This window comes from Lytechinus pictus, chromosome 11 (genome assembly GCF_037042905.1).
Source record: "Lytechinus pictus isolate F3 Inbred chromosome 11, Lp3.0, whole genome shotgun sequence".
Classification (NCBI taxonomy): Eukaryota; Metazoa; Echinodermata; class Echinoidea; order Temnopleuroida; family Toxopneustidae; genus Lytechinus; species Lytechinus pictus.
Genome location: NC_087255.1, coordinates 21,376,057 through 21,401,506, shown reverse-complemented (window position 1 = coordinate 21,401,506; position 25,450 = coordinate 21,376,057). Strand labels below are relative to the sequence as shown.

The 25,450-nt window shown below is 34.6% G+C and overlaps 1 protein-coding gene across 2 annotated transcripts; it reads left to right on the top strand.

The window, feature by feature from the left end:
* Positions 1–5,896: 5,896 nt before the first annotated feature.
* On the top strand, positions 5,897–24,360 carry LOC129270987 (calcyphosin-like protein). Of its 2 annotated transcripts, none has more exons than XR_008585591.2 (5): positions 5,897–6,553; positions 7,864–8,041; positions 9,917–10,126; positions 16,619–16,774; positions 21,445–24,360. XR_008585591.2 is itself a non-coding variant. In XM_064107003.1 (5 exons), exons 1-4 carry the CDS (start codon positions 6,414–6,416, stop codon positions 16,718–16,720), a joined length of 630 nt encoding a protein of 209 aa, XP_063963073.1. In that variant the 5' UTR covers positions 5,897–6,413; the 3' UTR covers positions 16,721–16,766; positions 21,445–22,188. The 2 variants fall into 2 exon arrangements, 1 of the variants encoding a protein (XP_063963073.1); XM_064107003.1 differs by having other exon boundaries at positions 16,619–16,766; positions 21,445–22,188.
* Positions 24,361–25,450: the final 1,090 nt, after the last annotated feature.

The window sequence follows — 25,450 nt, the reverse complement described above, 5'->3', positions numbered from 1 at the left end:
CAATAATTTTAGCAAAGAGTTCAATAGACCATGGCCTAAACAAAACTCAATGTCAGAAACAAAACAGTGCATACTGGAAAATCAGATCAAGAGATTGAGTAATTTCCCTCTATCCTCATTTAATCATCTGCTCCTAATTCAAATTTGTTAAAGACATAATTCATTTCATTCAGGGAAAAGTGTGACAGAATGAAACCAAACAGAGGCTGAACCAAATCATGATAGTTATGCCTAAAAATTCAAAGCAGACCTATTTTGACAGTATGATCACCTGGGAAAAATTGGGACATCTCCCAAAAATCCTATCTGCATTTCCCCAGACAGGATTTATCATTAGGCTAAGAGATTCTGAATGTTCAAGAATGGTTTGGATTTATGTGAAATGAGAATGCAAAAAAAAGAGTGTTTTTTAAATAGGCAATTTTCTTTTTTAACCCTTCATTTATTTCCCAATTGGTAAATTAATCCGCAACTCTCTGTATTCGTCATTGAATGAATCATGGCATAAAACAAAAAGTAATAATTTCTTACTTATTCTTTTGTATAAAATTCTTCTTTTTCATTAAAATACAGCACTAAAAAATACATACGTTGTAAAAAAAATCTTTAGATTCCAACAAAACTTAGTCAGGATTAAGTCAATGTAAAGAAGAATTAAGATTTTAAAAGTTATGAAAAAAGAACTTCATTTTTATCCCATGGAACGAGTACCAGATAACTTCTTCCTGTACAAGATTTTCTTACAAAAGGAGACACCAATATTCAAGAAATCACATTCAAGGGTTATCATAACAATTCTAGTATTTGCATTTTGCAGCTATAAATTCCTTGCTTATTATTACACGTTTTTTTGGCTCTTCCTATAAATCAGAAATGATGATTAAAATTCATCATGGTCTTCACATCTCACAACCAGCTCATCCTAGAACTGGACGTTAATCATCCCTCTCTTGGTTCTCTAATCAAATTAAACCAAGCGTAACATATTTCAGCGAGCTGGGCACAGAAAACACTTCCATTTCAAGCATTGATAGCGGCAATTACGATAGTGAGTCATCCCATAACAAGGCATTGCGTCTACCAGTGATGGGGTGTTCTGGAAGACAAGGTATTGGATGCGTATCACCATGACGATTGATAATTCCATATTTGAAGAAATCCTACTGGTCTGATGCCATCATGGTATTGATTTCTTTAATTTCATTATTTTAATATGAATCTTATTCCAGAGTGCTTATTTTAGTCCCCCTTTTAACTTTTGTTTTCTTCACTATTCCATCTTCCTCCCTCCCTCTCCCCTTTTTCATCTTTCCAAATTGATCTCTTCTTATTCTGGCCGTATTTCTCTCTTTCTCAATCTCTCCCAGTCCCTATTTCTCTTGTCCTTACTTCCTCCCTTCACTTCCTATATCTCCATCGTTCTCACTCTCTCTCCTCTTTTTCTTCGTCATTATCTCTTCTTATTCTTGTTGTCTTTCTCTCTTTCTCAATATCTCTCTTAGAAAATGTTTTCATAATACCAAGTTTAACCAGTTGATGGCGCTATTCAGTGTTTTCCACAGAGCCTTCCCAGATTTACAATCAATGAGAGCATTTTTACCAAGTCTAAATGATAAGTCAGATAGATTTTTATTTAATGGAAAAACAAATCACCACAACTGATATTGAAAAGGGCTTTATGTACATACAGTGCTCATACTTAAATTATTTTCTGAAAATAAGCATTCATCCGTAAACTTTGAAGAGAAACCAAATAAAATATATTTTGCTTTTGTATAACTTGCTCCACCTTAAACTAATGCATTTAAATCTGCTTTAGCAACCATCCATACAGAAGGACCACTGTCTCAACCACTTTGCGACGCTCCCAGGGCTAGGGTAAAGGTCTGTAGATGATTTATCAGGTTTAGAACTCTGTCCCATCATCAGGCACATAGCGATAGGAGAGGGGATTGCAGGCACATTCCTAACACCCCCTCCCATGAATGAATGAATAAATAAATAAATAGGCCTATAATCATAAATAAATAATTAGAATGATAAATTGATGAATAATTAAATCAATAGAATAATTAACTAATAGATCTAAATACATAAATATAAATAAACAAATAAAATAAATAAATATAAATAAATTGGCAATAAAAATAAATAAACAAATGAAAGAAAGAAAGAAATAAATGAATAAATTAGCAGAAGGAAGAAATAAAAAGGCACATATTCCTTAAGAATAGTGAAATGTCATATTATTGATATAGGATGTCTTCTTAGAATTAAGAGTATTAACAAGTGATGCACAATTAAGAGCACGATTACTGAAGCAAACGACGGTCAGAGCAGGTGATGCTAGGCCACCGGCGCAGGCGACTGGTCGCAGACCACTCCAATAAACTCCCCAGAAACAGGTGGACAGACGATTGCTAAACCGAAGTCAATATATTTAAGATGCTTGCATGACATGTTAGATAACAACATTATATGAATGTAACAATATACTTACTATGATTCCATGTACATTTCAATCATCATTTCCTCTTAGTCATTGTAAAAGCGTTAAAATAATAATATTCAAAACAAACTTACTGAAAACTTTCGATTTTCCTTGACCTTACGTTTTCTCCAAAATGGGTGTTTGCTGCCCTCTTTGGTTTTGGGATTGAAAGGCACTGGCAGAGCGGAGCCCAAAATCAGCTGAATACACTCTATTAATCTATAGTTTAATTTAATCTTTAACATAAACTTCCAGTCCTTGAGTTGTCGGTCTTCTTCTGAGTTTGATTTGCTACATCTCTCCTTTTTCCTGAAAGCTAATATTGTAAATCTTTTAAATAAATCATATTTTCACCACTTTATTTTATTATTACCTTATCTTTTGATTTGATCTTTTAGTTTATTCATTCTTTTTGTTGGTTTGTCTAAGAGGTAAATATCAAAAAAAGAAAAAGGTTTGATAACAAAAATAAATAAATTATGAGATAAAAAAAATGTATCACCATGTCCATAATTAATCATCGGGCCTATTAGCAACATTATGATTATATTCACTCGTTTTATGTTGATATAATTTGAGTGCGGAAATGAAAATGATGTTGTGTTTATTCCAGATCGAGATGCCAGATATCTGGTATGTGTCTAAATATTTTTTCAATTATGATAAGAGGGTTCACATCAGAGACAGATTTAGGATTTTTCAAAAGGAGGGGGTGGCACATTTCCCGAGGAAAATCTGACAAGTCCCCCCCCCAAAAAAAAAAAATAATAATAATAATAATAAATAAAATACAAATATTTTCACTTAAAATTGAAGGCCATTTCGTTCACGTAAAATTTGACAAGCAAAAACAGGGGGCACATTTCAGTAAGAACGGCATTTTACATTATGAATTTTGATTATGGCTCTCAAAAGGGGGCACGGGCCGAATGTGCCCACCCCATTGGATCCGCCATTGGTTCACACAATAAAATCACCTTGTTGCATTTTGATGGCGAATCGGGTGTTTTTATGCCAAAATATTTCAATGGTTGGTTTTTATTACCAGCCTTGCTTGATGATTAGAAACAAAAATATTTAACGGAAAAGCAAGCAAGTTGCTGCCAAATTTATTGAAATACAGGGGAAGCCAGTGGTCACAAGGGCCACCAGGGGGCATTGGCCCAAAATAAAAACTGCGACCCCCCCCCCCCCCCCCCGAAATGTAAACAACTGGGGGAAAATTGGGTATTAATTTGAAAATAGTAAATTAGTAATCATTATCCCATTCCAGCCTTAAAATGCCAATTTTTACTATACGTTTTAAAGAGGCATATACTCCAGCTGAAGATAATCATGATTATGTAAATAAATAAAGCAGGACGGAAACTTCATCCAAATCTGATTAAAAAAAGAAAAAAGTTATAATCTCAAGTTAAGCGATATTTTGTCATTATGCATGCATGCCGTCATGAATATCATTGGGTGGACTAAACAATGATGTCTTATTACCACTTTCCTTTTTGTTCATATTACAGGAAATCATGATTATTTCATGTTTGTATAATCATGTTTATTTGCTATGTTCCCTTATTACAAAGTAAGTTGCAGCAATGATTATCTATCTTTTTTTGTAATTCTTGGTGAACAGAATTTGAATGAATTTCAATGGAAATACAAAAGATTAAGTATAAGGATATGACATCATCGGCTCGCTCATTACATATGAGGGAGGTGCCGTGGCCGAGTGGTCTAAGGCGCCTGGCTCTACATAAAATGTCCGGGGTTCGATCCCCGGCCGCGGCACCTATGCCCGTGGGCAAGGCATTTAATGTACAATGCTCTTTTATCCTTCTTTCAAATAAATGGAAATGCTCTATGCATTATTGGTAACTTGGTGTGCACTTGTTTAAATATATATATATATATACTCGTGAAGATGTGCATCGAAATAATGTCAAACTTTAAAATGTAATAACTTTGTTTTTCCTTGTTCAATCTTGACAAAATGTTCAGTGTTATGTTTGCCGGATTTTACTTTATCTATTGAAATCATTTTCAGCATTCAATACCCCTTTAACATTTCCTCTCTCTATTGTTAGCCTATATAGGGCTTATTTCCTCGTATAGGCCAACTACAATTAGCTGCACGCTATCGGACAGACAGCAGTGCAATTATGATGGGGGAGGGCAGTGGCGTACCTAGGATTTTCCACAGGGGAGCAAAACCGTCCGCCAAAAAATTTGACAAGCAAAAAAAAAAAAAAAAAAAAAAAAAAAAAAGGTCTTCAATCACAAATAAAGGAATTCGTGACAGAAAAAAATTTGACAAGCAAAAAAAAAAAAAAAAGGTCTTCAAGCTCGTCAGGGGGGGCAAAAAATGTCTTTCAAGCTCGTCAGGGGGGCAGTGATACGTCCTTTGCATGGGTTGTGGCTCGTCAGGGGGGCAGACTGCCCCCCCCCGTAGGTACGCCTGCCCCTTCAACAGGTTCCCTATAAACTCCCAGGCACTTATAATAAGCAACTGAAGTTATTTTCAGGATGGGGAGGGGACTTGCAAGCGCTTTCAAATCCATTTTGAAAGCAATCACTGATTACCGAAGTAGTCTATCATGCTCACTATGAAAAAATAACACATTGAAGAATTAAAATTTAGTTTTCAGGGGCGATTTCACAGACACCCCCACCCGCTAGGCTGAACCTTGTCATCCCGGTCGTGAAAGGATATCGACATGCAGCAACTAATCGGGGGTGGGCATGGGTCATTACCCCCCCCCCCTACCCTGTTAGAACTTTGGCACTCCATCTACCCCGCACCTGATTTCACTTGCTTTTTTAAGTCCCTGTGCTGCATTGGGACATTCCCCAGTTTACTGCGATATATTTCAACAGAAAACCCCCAAAATCATAGAATTCTGAAGGAACACCGAAAAATGCCTTTTTTAAAGGCTCAAAAATGTGAATTACGAAACAAAAAATACACCGCGTTATAAAAATAAAAACAAAATTCAATGACAAAAAATGCGTATTAGAGAAAATCTGTCCATCAAACCTATTTGCATTTTCCGCAGTGTTTATCATGTGTTTGCCCGAATTCAAGTTTTGGTTTATTTCATTTCGAATTTATCTTTTTTTCACCATTTACCATTGATTTGTCATGTTTTTTTTTCGTTCCTGCAAGAAGTTACTATAAACTTTTTGTTTTAGGCAACTGCCTTCATTTACATTATGTTTGTCATTGTGTATTTGTTTTTGTGTGACATAGATAATTTGAAATTGTGAGTGCTATGGGCCATTTGGGCCCCCCCCCCAAAAAAAAAAAATATTTGGGTAATATAATATTATTTACATTTATCGAACAAGATAGAATTGAGCGTGTGTTTGTGTCTTCTGAACCGATAATTGGTTTAGCGCCATCTTGTGACAGAGAAAGGTAGAAGTTGAATGACAGGTGCATGGGGGAAGATGCCATTTCCATAGAAGCATAACATCAATCAATTATCTCCGCGCATATTTCAACGTTTAAAACACATTCGGAATTGTTTTGCGATCGTGCGTGAAAAATATCCCAGGGAAATAATTCAATTGGAAGGCCAAGGAACTCTGATACGTTTTCATGCCGCTGTCTCTGACTTTCAAGAGGCATTCTGATGTTACATTCTGACTGATTTTTCTGCGTGGATGTAACTTTCCTCGACACATTTGCTGCATGATAAGCGAAAAAATAGAAGAGAGGAACGACAGCATTTGACCGCCATCAGTTCCGGCGAAAACCACCGGCGTGTTCCGCTAATCCCAGTTTCAATTTTTGCAGCTTATCGATGTGCTAGTGCTATTCCGCCAATTATTACTCTGGATTTTTAAAACCATTCTGTGGATGAAATTCTAACAAAGTTATAGATATTTTAACGTTTGGGCCAACATTTAACAACTCAAATCGAAAATGGCAGCAACAGCAAGACACGACAGAGAGATGCAACAGAAAGCAAAGAAGAATTTGAGCAAGAAAGACCTCGATCCGGTCGAGAAATTGCGATGTCAGTGTCTCTTGAGGGGTTCTAAAGGCATTCTTGGCCTAGGAAGGTGTGTGTTGACTGTCATGACTATGGTGTTTTGGCTAATTTAATGCTTTGAACAGACTGTACAGTGTAATGGGTGTAGACGGCTGGCAGCCGCCTGGTTCAAGGAATTTTTTAACATTTTAAATTTTAAAAAATTTCTCGTACACAGACGGCTTGCGACATGCAGCCGCCATTAGGAGGTTAGCAATGCAAAATCCCCCTGACGGGGCTCAGCGATTTTTGTCTTTATTTTATTAAAGAAAGAACTGGAACAAAATAAAGATTATATTCCGTTTTGGCCTGAAATGCACCAAAACAGGAAAAAAATTTAAAAGAAAAAACAACTGTGACTTACTTCGGCTGTCGCGCAACTCATGGCCATTGAGTTCCTGTACAAATCATGTAAGAACTTTGGTCTCTGTATTTGGTGAGTGGAGCCAACGGAGTTCAGCGGAACAAACAATATGACAGAGACCGAAGCTTGTGGTCTATGACAGACTTTGTTTGCAAATGACAATTTTAATATTGTCTTACTCTAGGGGACTCTAGCCTAGGCTTAATTTGTGATAAAGGTCATTTTTAAATTTTAAGGTCAATGAACTTTGTCCATGTTGGGGTAATTGTACCTCAAGTGATGGTTCGTGTAATGCTGCACCTACCCGAACAAGTGTAGCAGTAACAAGTGGAGCCTACATGAACCATCACGTGAGGTACATGAAGGGGTATTTGTTGAATTGCCATCATAACTTTGAAAGCTTTGGATCTAGTTCATAAATCTTGGACATAAAAGTAATCAAGTATTACTACACATCTCGTCCGAGTTTCAGGTCACATGACCAAGGTCAAATATTTAAGGTCAGTGAACTTTGTCAATGTTGGGGGATAATTGTTGAATTGCAATCATTACCTTATTACCGGATGTAATGGAAAAATGCAGAAAGCTGCAGCCAACTTTCCAGATCTAGCTTTCGTCCAAGCTTAATCTTCCACAAGTATCATGACTTTGAAGGTTTATGGATATAGTTCATGAAATGTGGACATACACTGTAGGAGTAATCAAGTATCACTGATCATCTTGCACGAAGCTTTGGTTACGTGGTGAAGGTCAAATGTTATTTAGGGTCAATGAACATATTTTTTTTATCATATGAGTGGTGTTTTTTTGTTGTAAATGATTATTTTATTGTTTTCAAAGTCAGCACTGCTGCTGAATTGAGTAACGTAGGCAAGGTTGCCAGAGGCACTCCACTTTTACATATTTGTAGTAAATCAATCTCTATTAGTTGTATGACCAATCCATTCTCTCTGGTTACATTTTCTTTTTTTCTTCAGAGTATTCAAAATCATGGATGACGACGGCAACAAAACCCTCAGCTTTGCAGAATTTAAGAAAGGATTAAGAGATTATGGAGTGCCATTGGAGAAACCAGATGTTGAGAAAATGTTTAGAGCTTTTGATTCTGACAATAGCGGCAGCATCGACTTTGATGAGTTCTTGATTAAACTAAGGGTAAGATTCGTCATTATAGAGTACTGAAGTGATGACGTCCCAAAGAACTTTTTTTGCATTTCAGCATTTTTTATACCATATTCTGGTAGAGCATGATGAAAAAACCCCACTTCAAAAATTTGTGAGAATCGGTCAATGGGGGCCTGAGATATGACCTCATGAATACATAATTAGCCCCATTGAAGTCAATGTATTTGCCTTGTTCCTTAACATTTAGAACCAGGCCAATAATACATCTACTTCAATGGGGCTAATTATGCATTCATGAGGTCATATCTTGGGGCCCACGGACCGATTCCCACCATATTTGGGTTGTGGGGGTTTTTCATCATGCTCTACCAAGATGTATAAAAAACGCTGACATGCAAAATATGAAAATTGATGACGTCACACTTCGGTACTCTATATCATGTCTGTATTTGCAAATCATCTCCCAGGACACAGAAATAAGTTTTAAGATTAACATAAAGCTTTTGTTCTGTGGCTATTTGTTACTTATACCTCAGTCACATTTCCTCTCTGAACGGTGAGTCAACAACAGCCGTTTTTTATTCAAACCACCCATATAGCTGGTATAAAAAGGTTAAAACGGCTGTTTTCTACTCGCTGTACAGCGGCTGTAGGGGAAATGTGACTGAGGTATTAATTAAAGTTTGATACCATGATAGGACAATATGATCAAAAGGCCTGAGTGAGACCAATGCGGACTCTAAATTCTGCAGACATTATAAACATTCATCAGTCCGGTTTAATTTCATCCAGAAAAAAAAATTGTTTAAGCCTCAGGACATGTCATGAAAACTGACAATAGGCCTATCTCTACCTACATGTATCCAATTATGTCATTAGACACATACATGTAGATGTTTTAATGGAAAACGTATCGTCATCATGAACTATTAAAAAAAAGGCAATATCTGGAACTTACATAAGATGGGGGAGCTGCTCACATGTGATGTCATGGAATTTCTTAAAAGATTATCATTAACTTCAAATGTTTCTCTCATCTTCAGTTGGGACTATGCAAATTAGATGACCATGCAGGATTTCTCAATGTTCTTGCTTGAATGAATTGGCCCATATTGTTATATCATTCCATTCATTGTGCCATATCGCATATTCATTTACAGCTGCAAGTTAGGCAACAATTCTTCACTTGAGATGGTGCAAAATAAATATGAATGCACCAAATGTAATATCGATATCATAATAGTACAGGCCGATAAATTCAAGCAAGAATATTAAGAATTTGTGTTCGGTACTCATATTGCCGTAGTGCTACTTGGTTTATTAAAATTTTGAAATGTAATATTATATGAAAGTTGTAATATAATGATTTTTTTTGGGGGGTAAACTGGTAATTTCTCACAGTCTTTGGTGATGCTGAATCACCTGTCCACTGGACTCCGCCAAAATATTGACTGGGGAAAACGGTGGGGACCCATAAAAAATGACTTGGACCATTGGACCCGTTTGTAATCGGGCCTAACCATTATGTTCAGTATCATGATCAAATCATCGTCACCAAACTCCTGTTACTCTGCGTCGAATATCCTTGGACCCCCCAAAAATCTGTTTTGACTTGGGGAAAATTTTGAAATTAGAGATAAAATGAGACATTTTGGCATATTCTGGTCTGAAGTGATGCTCCCGGGTTCCAGTTACATGTACATGTAGGTGATTATTCAACTTATGGAGGGTCGACGTTCTTAGAGTCTAGCTGTAATCGAATTGGGAATGTCACACTTTCTAAAAAAGTATTGATCACAGAAATGTTGTGACTCATATGTAGTGCTTCATAGTACTGTCCAGTAATTCTTTATCAAACAGCTCCCTGTTGGCCTACCATAATTGTTTTTATGTCTATTTCTCTAGCCTCCTATGTCACAAGCAAGGAAGGATGTCATTCATCAAGCCTTCCATAAGCTTGACAAAACTGGAGACAATATCGTAACAGAAGAGGATCTTAAAGGGGTTTACAACGTGAAGAAACATCCTAAATACCTCAACGGAGAATTAACGGAAAGTCAGATCTTTAGGACTTTCCTCGACACGTTTGATAACCCCAATGAAAAAGATGGAAAGGTAAGAATAAACAAATTAAAATTTTATTCCCCAGAGCTTTGTACCAGCATAGAAAATACATTAGGGGCTTTTAGGGCAATGGGTGATATCACTTTGTCATCAGAGTAAAAAATTGCCCCTAAAATGGAATTATTTGGGGTGCCCATCTTTTCTTGCATTGCCCCAAGATCTGCCAAAAACAGTACTTAAGAACATTAAGAAAATCAATATTTTACTTTTATATAATAATATTTGCATTTACTGCAGAATCATTCATCGTATAAAATGTTGCCCTTGAAATAAATGAAATAGCCCCAAATATTCAGCTCTCACTGTGTAGTGGCAAAATAAAGCCCTTGTGATAACAAAGAACTTATATTTCCTTACCTGTTTTGTAGGCCTACTAATTAAAAAATAAAGTCTAGATCACTTGTTTTAGAGTGTAATTAACATGGATGGGAAGGGGAGCTTGTTAGCCTAGATTCTTAGCAAGTAAATAATTATTATTTGTTTATTTTGGGGGCTACTTTCACAAATGACTGCCTGAAGATTCTACATTGGATAAGCTTTAACATGGCTGTGAATGGGGATTTTCTAGGGCCCCTTTTAAAAATTTCCTTGTATAAGTATTTCGTCCCCTATATAATTCTTTCCCCAGACTCTTATACCTCGGTCACATTTGCTCTACGGCGGCCGTACGGCGAGTCGAAAACAGCCGTTTTAACAATTTTTTGTACCAGCTACATATAGGTGGTTTGAATAAAAATGAATAAAACTGCTGTTTTCGACTTGCCGTACAGCCGCCGTAGAGCAAATGTGACCATGAAGTGGTTTTGAAAACCACTTTCGGCTGATCAAATGGGAACGCTAGCAAAGCGATCTTCCAAACTGGTTTCCTGAATCGGCATCCAGTAAACTAGTTTTTGAAAGTGTAATGAGAATGGTGTCTTACAGACTACTCAATTCAGACATACATGTAACGTTAAAAGTAATAAGAAAGTATCTCTTCCCTTTTTTAACCAAAATACCATGTGTAAAGTATCTCTTCCCCTCTTCAAAATACCTCATATTTCAATGAAATGGTTTTGAGTAAAGAAATTGGCTGGAATGTTGCTGCATTTATTGACTAATTTCTTTGTGACTTTTGATTGATTCCTTGAATGTTGCATGAGTGATGAACACATAAAAGGGAAATGTTCCTTGAAAAAAAATAACATTGGTCACTTTGGGGATTTGTGAAACAGATTCTTGACAGTTTGGCCGGAGTGGAAAATACTGGTGGAACTGGTAAATACCGGTTAATACTGCCTCAATATTTTTTTAGGAAAATGAGAAATAGTTAGATATTCAGGTAAATATGAAATCATGCTTCTTGAATATTTTCAGGTATTGCCCAGGTGTTTTTTCAGCATATTCTAGCATTTCCCTACACATCTTAAAGGCAAGTCCACCCCAACAAAAAGTTAGTTTGAATAAAAAGAGAAAAGTCTGACAAGCATAACACTGAGAATTTCATCAAAATCGCATATATAATAAGAAAGCTATGACATTTTAAAGTTTCGCTTAATTTCATAAAACAGTTATATGCACATCTTGGTCGGTATGCAAATGAGGAGACTGATGACGTCATCCACTTACTATTTCTTTTGTATTTCATTATATGAAATATTCTCCTTTTCTCCTCATTGTCAAGTGAAACAACGATTTATTCCTCCCTGAACATGTGGAGTTAGCCTTGTTCAATAAAAAATGAAATATTGTATTACTCAAACAATAAAAGACAAAAGAAATGGTGAGTGAGGGGCATCATCGACTGTCTCATTTGCATGTCACTGAGTTGTGCATATAACTGTTTTGTGAAAAATAAGCGAAAGTTTAAAATGTCATAACTTTCTTATTTTACATCCGATTTTGATGAAATTTTCAGTGTTATGCTAGTTTGATTTTTCTCTACTTATTCAAATCAACATTTTGCTAGGGTGGACTTGACCTTTAAAAAAAAATAATGAAATATCGTTTCCTCAAAAACTTTCAAATTATTTTTAATGTACCCTCAGTCTGACACTAATTAATGTTATAATAAAATAGTGCACAAATCCACTCCTGAAATTTTTTTTTTAGTCATTATGAACTATTACAAAAATTAAATTGTGGGCTATATGACATCAAAAATAAATAAAATCAAATTCTAACCCTAACTTTTTGATGGTTTTCCCCAAGGCCAAACCTTCAATTTTCATCATTATTCATTTCTTTCTGTTATTTTTACAACAATTTTTTCCTTGGGAGTCAGGGTGAGCTTCCCCTTTAAAGGAGAATGAAACCCTTGAAACCAGCTGAATCCATATCAAAGAGAAAAATCAAAGAAACATATTGTTGAAAGTTTGAGGAAGATTGAATGAATAATAAGAAAGTTATGAGCATTTCAATATTGAGATCACTAATGCCATGTAGATCCTCCAATTGGCAATGCGACCAAGATCTGTGATGTCACACACGTACAACTCCCTCATTACTTTAGTACTTATTTCACTTATATTCTCCCTTTTTAGAGTCTATCACAAGGTGATGTGTTCTCTTTATGAGAGGACAAGTACAGAGGTTTCACAAAATTATATCATTGATTAATCGTTTGTCATATGATTAGAATGAGCAAAAAGAGATGTTTTGGGGTATATTTTCAGTGTCCAAAAGGGGAGAGTTGTTCATCTGTTACATCATAGATCTTGGTCGCATTGCCAATGGTAGGATCTCCATAGCATTAGTGATCTCGACATTCAAATGCTCATAACTCTTTTATTGCTAGTCCCATTTTACTCAAACTTTTGTTGATCTTATTCTTTGATTTTTCTGCTTTCACAAAAGCTAACTTGCTCCAAGAGTTTCATTCTCCTTTAAATTTAAGTAAACTAAAGTTATGGAATTTTATCGCAGTCTTTGTTTGAGACAACAGAGACGACTATACAATTAATGCAAACAGCAAATGCTCATCCATATCTCCGTTTCTCCTCCTGCCGCCCAGGGCCAGGCCAGCGCAGCCGCCGCGTTTGGTTAAGGTTGCCAATGACAATAGTGCATTACCGGTACGCCGGCGAAGCCAATTGGCTCTTATTTTACATCCAATTTTGATGAAATTTTCAGCATTATCATTTATGCTAGTTTTATTTTTCTCTGTTTACTAAAATCAACATTTTACTGGGGTGGACTTGACCTTTAAGTACATCCCATAGCACTTACATGGTTTTTCTTTCCAGCATTTTGCCACCTGGTTGGGAAATACCTTAATAAAAAAAATGCTTACTATAAGCCAGTTCGTAGTTCCACTATGCGCATGATCAGAAGATTCTGCGCATGATCAGAGGAAGGTCATTTGTACTAAAGTGACATGGTGGTTTAAAATTTAATGAGATAAGCACCAACTTTGATGTCTTGATTATTCATATATTTTGAATTGTGTTTTTCATTCACATCCTCAAAAAACAATGCATCCACGAATGACTGGTATATTTCACAGTTTGCCAAGTACATTGTACAACATCCTCTAATATGCATTTAAAGTAGAAATGCAACAAATACATTCATAGATTGTTCATTGATGTGCTATTCTAGTCACCTGGTCTATTCAATTTCTTCACCCCGCTATGTAAGGCATGCATACGTACTATCTTGCTTTGAAATCTGCCTATCTTAAAGGAGAATGAAACCCTTGAAACCAGCTGAATCCATATAAAAGAGAAAAATCAAAGAAACATATTGTTGAAAGTTTGAGGAAGATTGAATGAATAATAAGAAAGTTATGAGCATTTGAATATTGAGATCACTAATGCCATGTAGATCCTCCCATTGGCAATGCGACCAAGATCTGTGATGTCACACACGTACAACTCCCTCATTACTTTAGTACTTATTTCACTTATATTCTCACTTTTATAGAGTCTATCACAAGGTGAGGTGTCCTCTTTATGAGAGGACAATTACAGAGGTTTCACAACATTATATCATTGATGAATCGTTTGTCATATGATTAGAATTAGCAAAAAGAAATGTTTTGGGGTATATTTTCAGTGTCCAAAACTGGACAACTCTCTCCTTTTGGACACTGAAAATGTACCCCAAAACATCTCTTTTTGCTCATTCTAATCATATGACAAACGATTCATAATTGATATAATGTTGTGAAACCTCTGTAATTGTCCTCTCATAAAGAGAACACCTCACCTTGTGATAGACTCTATAAAAGTGAGAATATAAGTGAAATAAGTACTAAAGTAATGAGGGAGTTGTACGTGTGTGACATCACAGATCTTGGTTGCATTGCCAATAGGAGGATCTACATGGCATTAGTGATCTCAATTTTCAAATGCTCATAACTTTCTTATTATTCATTCAATCTTCCTCAAACTTTCAACAATATGTTTCTTTGATTTTTCTCTTTGATATGGATTCAGCTGGTTTCAAGGGTTTCATTCTCCTTTAATGAAAGAAATGAAAGGTCATTTGACCAAAATTGTCCATGAAGTAACTATGAACTGGTCTATTGATGTTATTCTGAAACTCTTCTTTGACCTCCTGATACCTTTTACATCTTTTTTAATAGTTCAGTGTGCTTGGCTAAAAATTGTCAGAGACTTTCTTACATTTCCATAAAATACATTAAATTTATTTTTGAAAAAGAATGAAATCTGATATCTTCCAACAAAATGGTTGTAACCACGTCATGGTTGAGTTAATGAATGAAGTAAATTATTTACTATATTTTTGCATATATGTCGGCATAAGAAATGGCTCTCGTGACTTGAAAGGATTAATAAAAAAAATCTTTGTGTAAGTTACCTATAAGTAATGAGTATAGGAGAATAGGTGCTAAATATATTATTTTACTAATAAAAATAACATTACTTTTTCAAAAAATATATAGTATTTTGAAGAAAAAAGGGGATGGGGTGCTGTTTATTACTGTATGTTTATATCAAGCCATTTCCCAGAATATATCATGGATTATTTGGGCTTGAGATGCACAGCAGTTCTATTCAAACTGGACAATCCGGGGGGGGGGGGGGTGTTAAGTGGAAAATGAAAATCCTATGTCATATTGTCATGTGACCTGACCTGTTTTCGAACTGAAAAATATATATATATATATGTTCCAGAGAAAGGTCAAAGCAACATTGGTTGCAGTGAACATTTCATTTCACCCTATACTGGTAGAAGAAAGTGTTGGATGTACATTTTGTTCTCTTTGTTTTGTAATCTTTCAATTTATTTGTCAGTTTATAATTTGTTGTACCTTGTACTTTGGATACTACCTACCAAGTATGCTAATCTCCATACATGTTGCATTTACATAGCTCGATGTATGCTACTGTTTGTTTATTTTTCAGATGTTATTTTTTATTTTCATTAATATTATCAATGTCTAGAAGTTTTTAAAGTTGCAGACTTGCAGTTATTTTTTCCCACATGTGATTCATTCAGTTTTGTTCCTGTCTAAATGTTTATTATTCCATTTCACAAAATCATCCTTTCATAATTCTTTTACCACCTTCAGTGTACAATATAGTGAAGTTGTACTGTTAACCATGTTTTGGGGTATTTCTTAGAATAAAAAAAAAGCTGTATTCTAATAGTGAATGGCCTCATACCAACAATAGTTGAATGCCTCTCAAGAAAAGTGAATATTGGTTCTGCCAGTTTAATGGAGTCTCTTGTATTTGTCATATCTCCTTGAGACTTTGTACATGTACAATGTAGTTATAAATGATTAAGGGTTTCTCCTCCAAGAATTCTGTAAAGTATGTTTGTAACTTTGTGTACTTTATTTTTGTACAGTAATTCACCATTTAAACAAAACACCAAATTAGAAAGATAATTGTTGATGTGTTATTATTATTACTATCATTATTGTTATCTCATTTTTTGTATAAAAGTTTTGAAGCAACTTCATAATATTGGTCTGGTAAATTGACTGTGTAGCTTAAATTAAAATGACATACATTACTGCATACAGCATGGTCTAAGTCTTGGAAAGTTGAAGGAAATTTCCTTTAAAAAATAATTATCAAGCCTGAATTTAGTAGGATGCAATCCTCAACTTGAAAGTAGTAAATCATATCAGCTTCAAAACATAATTTGAAGTTAATTTTGACATGTATGATAAGTATTGATAAACACGTTTCAAATCACTTTTACATTGGTAGGCCTTTTTTTTTCAGAAATAAATATGCTATTAAAACATCTTAAGTTTCTATTGACTCAGCATGTGTGCTATGATATTTGTAAATTCTTTTTGAGGAGAAAGGAAACCTATTTTTTGTTGTTGATAGTCAAAGCCACATTTATGTTTCTAAATTTACTACCATCACATCTTTAAATGACAAACAAATTCTGACAAATACATGTAACAGAAGTACATGTAAAGCGTGTCAGAAAATTTAAGTTTCTTTTCTTTTGCCTCAACCCTTCTGCCTTTCTCCATCTTCCATCCCTCCTTGCATCCATGTTTGCTTTCGCTAGATCACCCAAGAGGAATTTCAGAACTACTATGCCGGTGTCAGTGCCTCCATTGATAATGATGCCTATTTTATACTGATGATGAGAACGGCTTGGAAGCTCTAGCAAGCACTTCCTCGTCTTCATCTCTTTGCCATTCCGTCTCTCCAACGTTCGTTTGTGAGATTCTTTTTTTTTTCTTTCCTTGAATAATACACGCCTCCTTTTGTTGTCTATTTTTGTTCCATTCACTCAGCATGTACTGTATAGGTCACATGATGTATTTGGTCATCTTTGGTTCTTTGGGAAAATATTACATACTGTATAATGCATATGTTGTCACAATATTTGCAAAAGCACTCTGTATTTACAGCCACACATACAAATGCTTTTTGCACTATTGCAATTACCCTCGACTGGGCTGCATTACCACTACCAGTCTACCACACTCTTACTTGTTTGCCCTTTTTACTATAGTACATACCGGTACACATATATTCATTCTAAAAATCTAAACCAGCATAAAACATTAATTGTTTTAGACATGCTCCTTTAATATTTGCTCCATATTTGTTTCTAATGTTGCTTAATAATACATTTATCCTACATGTATATTCTTCCCTTATATGATATGCACCATAATGTGGGGAAAGTGAGCTAATTCTTTGGATCTGATTATTAACACCTTTATATTATTTTAATCAGCAAGTTTTTTGAGGATTTATAGTCATGCCATGCTGTGCGATAGCTTATTTTTTCTTGACTAGATTACTGCAATAGTTTGTATACTCTTTTGTCAGCTCGGGATAGAAGAAAACTTAAGGATATTCAGAATCGTGCTGCTTGTTTTAATAGTTCCTGAACTCGTACTTCACCCCTACTTAAGGAACTCCACTGGTTACCTCTATTCCAACACATTCAGTATCAAGTCTGTTTATAGACTACAAATTCTTAATCATGTGACACCTGAATATATTAATAAAACCATCAAAGTATGTTTACACATATCCTCTCATAATCTTGTTCACTTACCAACCCTTATAGATTTTGCATTCTGTTGTCGAAACTCTCCTCTTCTTAATTTTTTTTTTGCTGTAGCAGCTGCCAAGACTTAAAATGCAATCTTTCTTCCAATATTAATATTCAAAATATTCAGTTATTATTATTGGTTACATTTTCAAAAGCTCCATATGATTGGAATATGAGCATTTAATCTCCTATATCTGACAAAAATATTACATAACTGTGTTAAATGCCAATTGCCAATCTAAATAGGTGATGGAAATTAAAATAACTTCACGAGATTTTAATCTGAACAGAATTCCCCCCCCCCCCCCCTAAATATGCTACCTTGCTTTTTTTATATACATCATAGCATATCTTTTCCCTTGTATTTCGTAAAGTAGATTCTTTGTTCTGATGGTCAGATTTCCCTTTAAATTGGTTCACATAAGGGCTGCTCTTTTCAATTATACAATACTTGATTGTATTATATTTAATTGGAAATGAAATATAGGGAAAATCTGAATAAAAAAGAAAGGTGATGGGGGTGGGGAGTGAGTATGAACCCTGTATTTATAGAATCAATGATATTGTAATTTTAGATGGTTTATACTCGGAGAAAGAATTGAAGAGCTTGTTGCAATACATGTATGCAAAACTCTCACATTTAGAGAATAAAAAGATAGTATTGATGGAGGAGAAAAGACATCCAATCCTTAACAAGACAAACTCTTGACAATCTTGGTTGCTACAGTATGGTTATTGTATCATTACACCCTCTATCACTATAACTAGATTTTCTGCTTGTAGCCATTTCATGAATACGGTACATGAATGTAAATTGTGTTATCTGTAGACTATACACACTTCACATAGTAATGGAGAATTTTGAGAATGTGTTCTTTGCCTTTTTGTATTTTACAAGTTGATCTTGCAATTGCATTTTGGTAAAATTTATATCAAGAGTAAGACTAATCTACTTCTTGATTTCTGATGTGAATGTATTTCGCATAGAATTTGCTCTCAAATGAGAGTCTTAGTAAATCCTAGTTGTAAAAATCTTAAAACATGACATGCAATTTATTTCTTTAAAAACAAGACAGATACAATGATATAGATCTGCGATTGATATTATGTAAATCATTATGATTGACTTCTGTTTTTATTTTATTCATTCATGTGATTTTAAGCAACCATTATTTTGCAAACTCATGATACTCTACATTGTACAGTGTCTCCCACAAAAAAGGAAACCTGTTTTCAGAGATAGATTTCACAGTTATTAAAAAAATTATGCTATAAATTTGATACTCCTGGCAAGAGTGGATACTTAAATCTCTCATTTGAAACCAACAGCTTAGCAAATCATTCATGCATAGCAGATTACAATAATAAATATTGAGGCATATCAGAAACAATTTGCGTAGAAACTCACGTGTGAATCTAAATCCACTCTCATTTCAGGGATCAGTGAGAGAAGAATACAAAAGAAATGCTAATGAGTCAATCGTCAAATATGCACGGTCGTTGTATCACCAATCTTGTCCAATTTTTCTGCGCAACCTGGTTTTGACATTGTCTCATATTAGGTGTCAAAATAAAGAGGAATAATTGAATTATATGATTAATGTAAACGAAATATCATAATTCATTTGCCTTTGTATTAAAAAACATGGGAAATTCGTTTTCCTTTTTTCTGGGACGCACTGTACTGTATATATGCACTACTCCAGTGTTTCATGTTTGCCGTTTGTAAGATGTACGTATGAATTTTTGATCAGCTGATAGACTGAATACAACTAAAAAAATGCCTGCTTTCACTTTAGTCTTGGACTGCTGGAACTAATTTTAATGATATTCTGTCATATATTCTGATACTTTGTCATATCTTTGACATTCACTTATTAATTCCGTTACCACTATGATATTGCGATACAGCAGTTAAAACAGTTCTCTAGAATAAATCTGACTATTGTACTGATATTAACATAACATTGTAAAAATAACACATTGTACATGTACTGTGAATCTTAGCCAGATTGTAAAATCTTCCACTTTGATTCTCTGCATATATCCAAAATTGATATTGTCACCACTTTGCGTAGCCTGCAGGCACAGACCCTTGGTTTAAGTGCATAGTGCATAATGTAGAGTCTGAAATAGTGAGACTAGATTCACTGTGTACTGTGGCTGGCTCTTTCGTGTCTAGTCTTAACTCTAGACCTGTTATTGGTTAAAGTGTCAAATATGAATCTGTGCTTGCAGAATAATTTTTGCCCTGATTTGCCTGACATAGCAGTGCAGATGAACATCTTCCTTGTGTGATTAACCTTATAAATAGATATCATGTGATTGTTCCTTACCATGACTTGATTCTGGCTATGTGATTTTTTTTCTGATCTTGTGGTGATTTTATATTTTGATATATATATACCCCCATACTCCTGGGAAATTGGTTCCTTACCCCCCCCCCCCCCCAAATCAATATAATCCTTGGCTTTAAAATGAATATATATGTGTATGCACTTGTTCCGTGCGCGGAAGTCTAACTTTCACAAGATCACCTCAGTTGTAGATATTCAATATTTATGCATGATGTACAGTCAATGTATTTGCTTCTAATCAACAGTTGTATGCATGCAACATAATATACTGTACGACTTCACTAACAAGTAATGCACAGTTCTAAAATCACCCAAGAGATACTCTGGCCTGAAATTAGTATCAATTCCAATAATAGGATGAAATTAAACAAGCAAAATGTTAGAAAATTCATCAAAATCAGGTTAAAAAAAACGTTGAGTAATATGGCCTTTTACAGTTCGAGATGTTTATGATGGTTTATTGTGATTTCATGGCTATTTTAAGTCCATGTATTTTGCTTGTCTCATTTTACACTTAATTTATTCTAAGATTATATGATATTATTATTTAAATTCAAATGGAATGATATCATGTTTAGATTTTTAATACTCAATACTTCTAGAACAATTCCCTTGACAACCTTAAAGTTTTGTATATAGCTTGCCAGGTATATATCAACAATAATCTATGCAAACTGGCTTGTAAGTAAGATCCATAGTCAATCACTTTAAAGTCTTTTCACGATAATTTTAGACCAGAGTACACCATTTGAAAACAATAAAGGGATGGTCGAGGCTGGAGATATTTATATCTCAATAAATAGAGTAAAATTCACAGAGCAAAATGCTGAAAATTTGATCAAAATCGGATAACAAAAAAGTTATTGAATTTTAATTATTTGCATTATTCTGGTGAAACAGTTTTAGGCATATCTTTATGAATATTCATTAGGTGGGCTGACGATTTCATATCCCCACTTGTTCTTTTGTATTTTATGATATAAAATTAGGTTTATTCAGAATTGTTCTACCAAGAACTAAAGCAATTAGATTTACAACTGATTAAGTGCATTAGTTATGTACTGCCACAACTTATTTCATCATTATGGAGACACATCACTTTACGGTATGCATGAAAAATTTATGTGGGGATGTGACATCATCAGCCCACCTAATGAATATTCATGACAACGTGCATATAACTATTCTAACAAAATATTGATAAACTTTAAAATTCAATAAATTTGTTATTTGTTATCCGATTTTGATGAAATTTTCAGCATTTTGCTTTGTGAATTTTACTTTATTTATGTTGATATAAATATTTTTCAGCCTGGACCATCCCTTTAAAGTGAATAGAAATTTGGGAGTAAAAAGTGTATACATTCATGTAGCAAATATTATTATATGTACAGTACATACAATTTCAGGTTATTGTAGTCAGGCCTGTTTTTTACACATTGTTTCTCTTCTGTTTGTTTCTAGATTACCCAAGAAGAGTTCCTAAACTACTATGCTGGGGTGAGCGCTTCGATCGACAATGACTCGTACTTTACCCTCATGATGAGGACCGCCTGGAAATTATGATTGCGCCCTCTGTAGAGCAACCTGGAAATCCATCTTGAAATATCACTGGGATATGCTCGTCTACAACAGTGGGGGGTATAACTAAATGCGGTGTGTAGAACAGAGCATGGATCATAAAAGCAGATTTAATCTTTGTCGTGTATTGTGTTTCTGTGACTTACCTTGTGCTTCTGTGACTTATCTGTCCTTTTTTTTTCATTTTTATCTGCAAATGGGAGGTTTTTCTATTATTACAAAACAGGTGTGAAATATTTTTTGTGTACAGTGAGCTCCACCATATGAATAACACCAAGTTGATTTTTGTTGGTATTATTACAGTGATCAATGGTTAGGTAGCATCTGTTGGCTATTCATATCTCTGTATGCTATATTAGTCCCATACTGAAGTACTAACTAAGGATGCTTTCACAAGCATGTCTTTATAAGAAGAAAAACATCAATGTCGAGATGTAGAGCCCGAGATGACATGGCCTTTGTGGCATTGTGTTCTATCTAGGTTAATCAACGCCACTCTGCTCTCATTTGCCTTCTTCAGAAAGGAAAGTCCTATAAAGAAAGAAAGATTAAGAAAAGGGAAGGTCGTATGAGATGAGGAGAGACAATGAGAAAGGAGAGCAAGAGTGGGAGAGAGAGAGAGACAGACAGACAGACAGAGACAAAGAAGGGAGACAGAGACAAAGAGAGAGAGAGACAGACAGAGACAAAGAGAAAGAGAGAGAGGTGATTAGAAAGAGGGATGTGGAGCAATAAGGGGGGGGCAGGGCTGATAGAATAAGAGGGGAGGGGAGGGGAGGAGAAAGTTATCCAAATTTGTAGTATTTAAAGACAGGGTATAAGAGAGAGGGAGAGAGAGTGTATAAATAAGGGAGAAGAGAGCGAGAAAATATGAAAGAGCAAGATTATCAAAAGAATGAGAGAGGGAGAGGGGATGGGGGCATCAAAAGCCACATACATTCTTTATAACAAAAAATACTGCATAATATCGGGATACAACAGGTTATGTTATACTTGTTGCCTACACTGTCACATGTTGTTCCTGAAAATAGCATTACGAAGCAAATTCAATGCAAATGCTTGAGTACACGAGTGTTCACTCTTGCAAACATAATTCTCTTCCATATTTGTGATTATATCTCAAGAAGCACTCTGGCCTGGGTAAAGGATTTTTATTTTCCCTCCTGAATGGTTGTTAAGAGCAAGACTGGATTGCCTTTTAGCCTTTCCCTTTTTGTTTGATCCCAAGTTTTCAATTGATTCTTATTGATATGCAAGAAAGACTGGAGTAGTTTTGTCAGCATGAGGAGTTATGTGAAATACGGTGAAATTTCCGGATGTATCTCATTTTTAAGTGTAAATTTTGTCATACAGTTGACCTTTCCTTTACTGCAACGGTAACCATTTATGCAGAACTGATATTATCTATCTTTGTTTTAAATTTTCAATGAAAATGTTAATGACACCTGTTGCAAGCATGTTACGTATACAGTGATATTCAGATTCAGACCTGTACACCTATTTTAAGCTTTATTTAATTTGTAATATATTTCAAAATCCATGATTTGTCAATTTTTGTTTTAAAAAACTTCTTATAATTAATATTTTGGGGTTTTTAAACTGAGCTTTTATACCTTAAAGAATCCTTAAGCAACAACAAATCATTTGATTTTATTTTGCGAGTATCAGTGAGTGTTTTATTTATCATACATCCTCTCCATCTTATACTGTACATACATTTAGTCAAATGTGTAATTATAGATGTAAATATTATTCAAACTCGTGATATAGATCTTATACATGATTTTCTTTTGTACATTGTAAATATAGCTGAAGTGTCAAATCATGGAAGTTTTTATGAATCAGATAGTAACTCATGAATGTAGGTATATATTGATAATTTCCTTTCCACCTCTCCAAATTTGAATCTTAGTCATGGGGGGTATGTTTTTATTCTATTTAGGATATTATTATGATTTTCCTCATGTGCAGCATTACTAGTATTTTTAAAGTTTATGAATGTGTACATTGTATGTTGGTCTTCTACTTAACTTCTGTATAATACAAAGTCATTTTTATATCACTGGAGATACTTTTAGAATCCTTAAAGTTAAAAAATGTTAATTATGTTCTAAACATATCATGTTTGCATGTGAATTTAAAATACAGTTCATTAATGAGTATGTACTTTTTATGTCATGAAGTTTATGGCCCGTATTCTGAAGTCAGGTTTAACTTAGACCATGGTCTAACTCTGTGCTAAAATTATGGGAAGCCAAAAGTGGCAAAATTTTTATTAAGTTGTATGTTTCTTATGTTTATTGTGCTCTTTCCTGATTTATCGATAATGAAGACAATCCTCTATGTATACTTCCTAGACAATTATGAATGATTTGAGAGCCAAATGAGCTGAAATATGATATCTTTGCTGTTAGTGATTTATGTAACAATTGGCTATCCATACTTAAACCACAACTTTAAACCTGAGTTTAAGTTAAACCCGACTTCAGAATACGGGCCAATGAGTCCACCTTTGCAAAGAGTGACTACTTATAATTTTTCTTCTATGGTAACGGGAATATTTTTTTCAATTATCTCATGGAGCCCTCATTATTTTCCCTGAACAAACTTGTGAAGAATATGTATTTACATAAAATATAGTAATATAAAATAATATGCATATCCTTTCCGATGTAAGTGAATCCAGATCATTTCAGTTTATGTTACTGATATTGATCAGTAGAGACTTTGCTCTCATCTGGTGCAAAAAACAAAACAAAACACTGAAAATCATGTCTTTGGAAAAAAAAATCAATAATGCAGTGAATTGTTAAACTGTGTATAACTGAATGATCACTTTTCCTTAGGCCAACAAACGCAAGGAACATTTACTTGTGTAGAAAAGGCAAGGTCCATCATTAATAGGATGAGCAAGTTTCTTTGAGGAGATTTTTAAAAAGAAACCTCTTAATGTGATAAAATAAATTAAATCCTCACAATTATATTTAGTTTGCCTTCTTGCAAATGCCTTTACTCAGCATAAAAAATGGATGATAATGCTTTTGACACTTCTATTCAATTGTTTTATGAATGTTGTATCTCGACAACCATTACTACGCATGCAGGCAAAAAGTGTTGCACTCATATAATATCAGCACTCACAAAAGGTGTTACACCCACAAATGGTGTTGGCACAAGCAAATATGAGCACTCATATGCTGTTTGCAATTCAAATGATGTTAGCACCTGCAAATTGTGTTAGCTCTCACAAATGGTGTTAACACTTGCAAATGGTATTACTAGCAAGTGTTAGTACTTGTAAATAGCATTAGCATGAGCAAAGGATTTAAGCTCTCACAAAAAGTATTGGTACTATCGTAATGTTTTCTCATCTTTTTCTCTCTTTTATTTGCCAAAGCCCTTCCTAGATAAACATTCTGTGCTTGAGACTTTTATAATTAGGGATTTTCGTTAATTATTTGGTTTATTGTAGGTATATACATCATACAAAAAATGATATGCCACTGACACGTAGTCACATGAAATGATTACAACGAATCTGGGGCCCGTTTCATAAAGGACTTGCAACTGTTGTAACTTTGCCACAATGGCAACTACCATGGTAACAGGGCTCAGCAGCCAATCAGAATCAAGGTTTCCATGGTAGTTGCCATAATGGCAAAGTTACAACAGTTGCAAGTCCTTTATGAAACCGGCCACAGGTCTATAGATTCTGCTTGCACCACTGCATGTATCTCCATGCACATTTCTCTCTCTCTCTCTCTCAAGATCACAGGTAGTGGTGGAAAGTGGTAAAGAAGAAATGTATGTGTCTATATGATGTTGATCTTCATTATGGAGTTTGACACTTTTTCTTCAAGAGATAGACATGCTTTGTGATATAATGCAT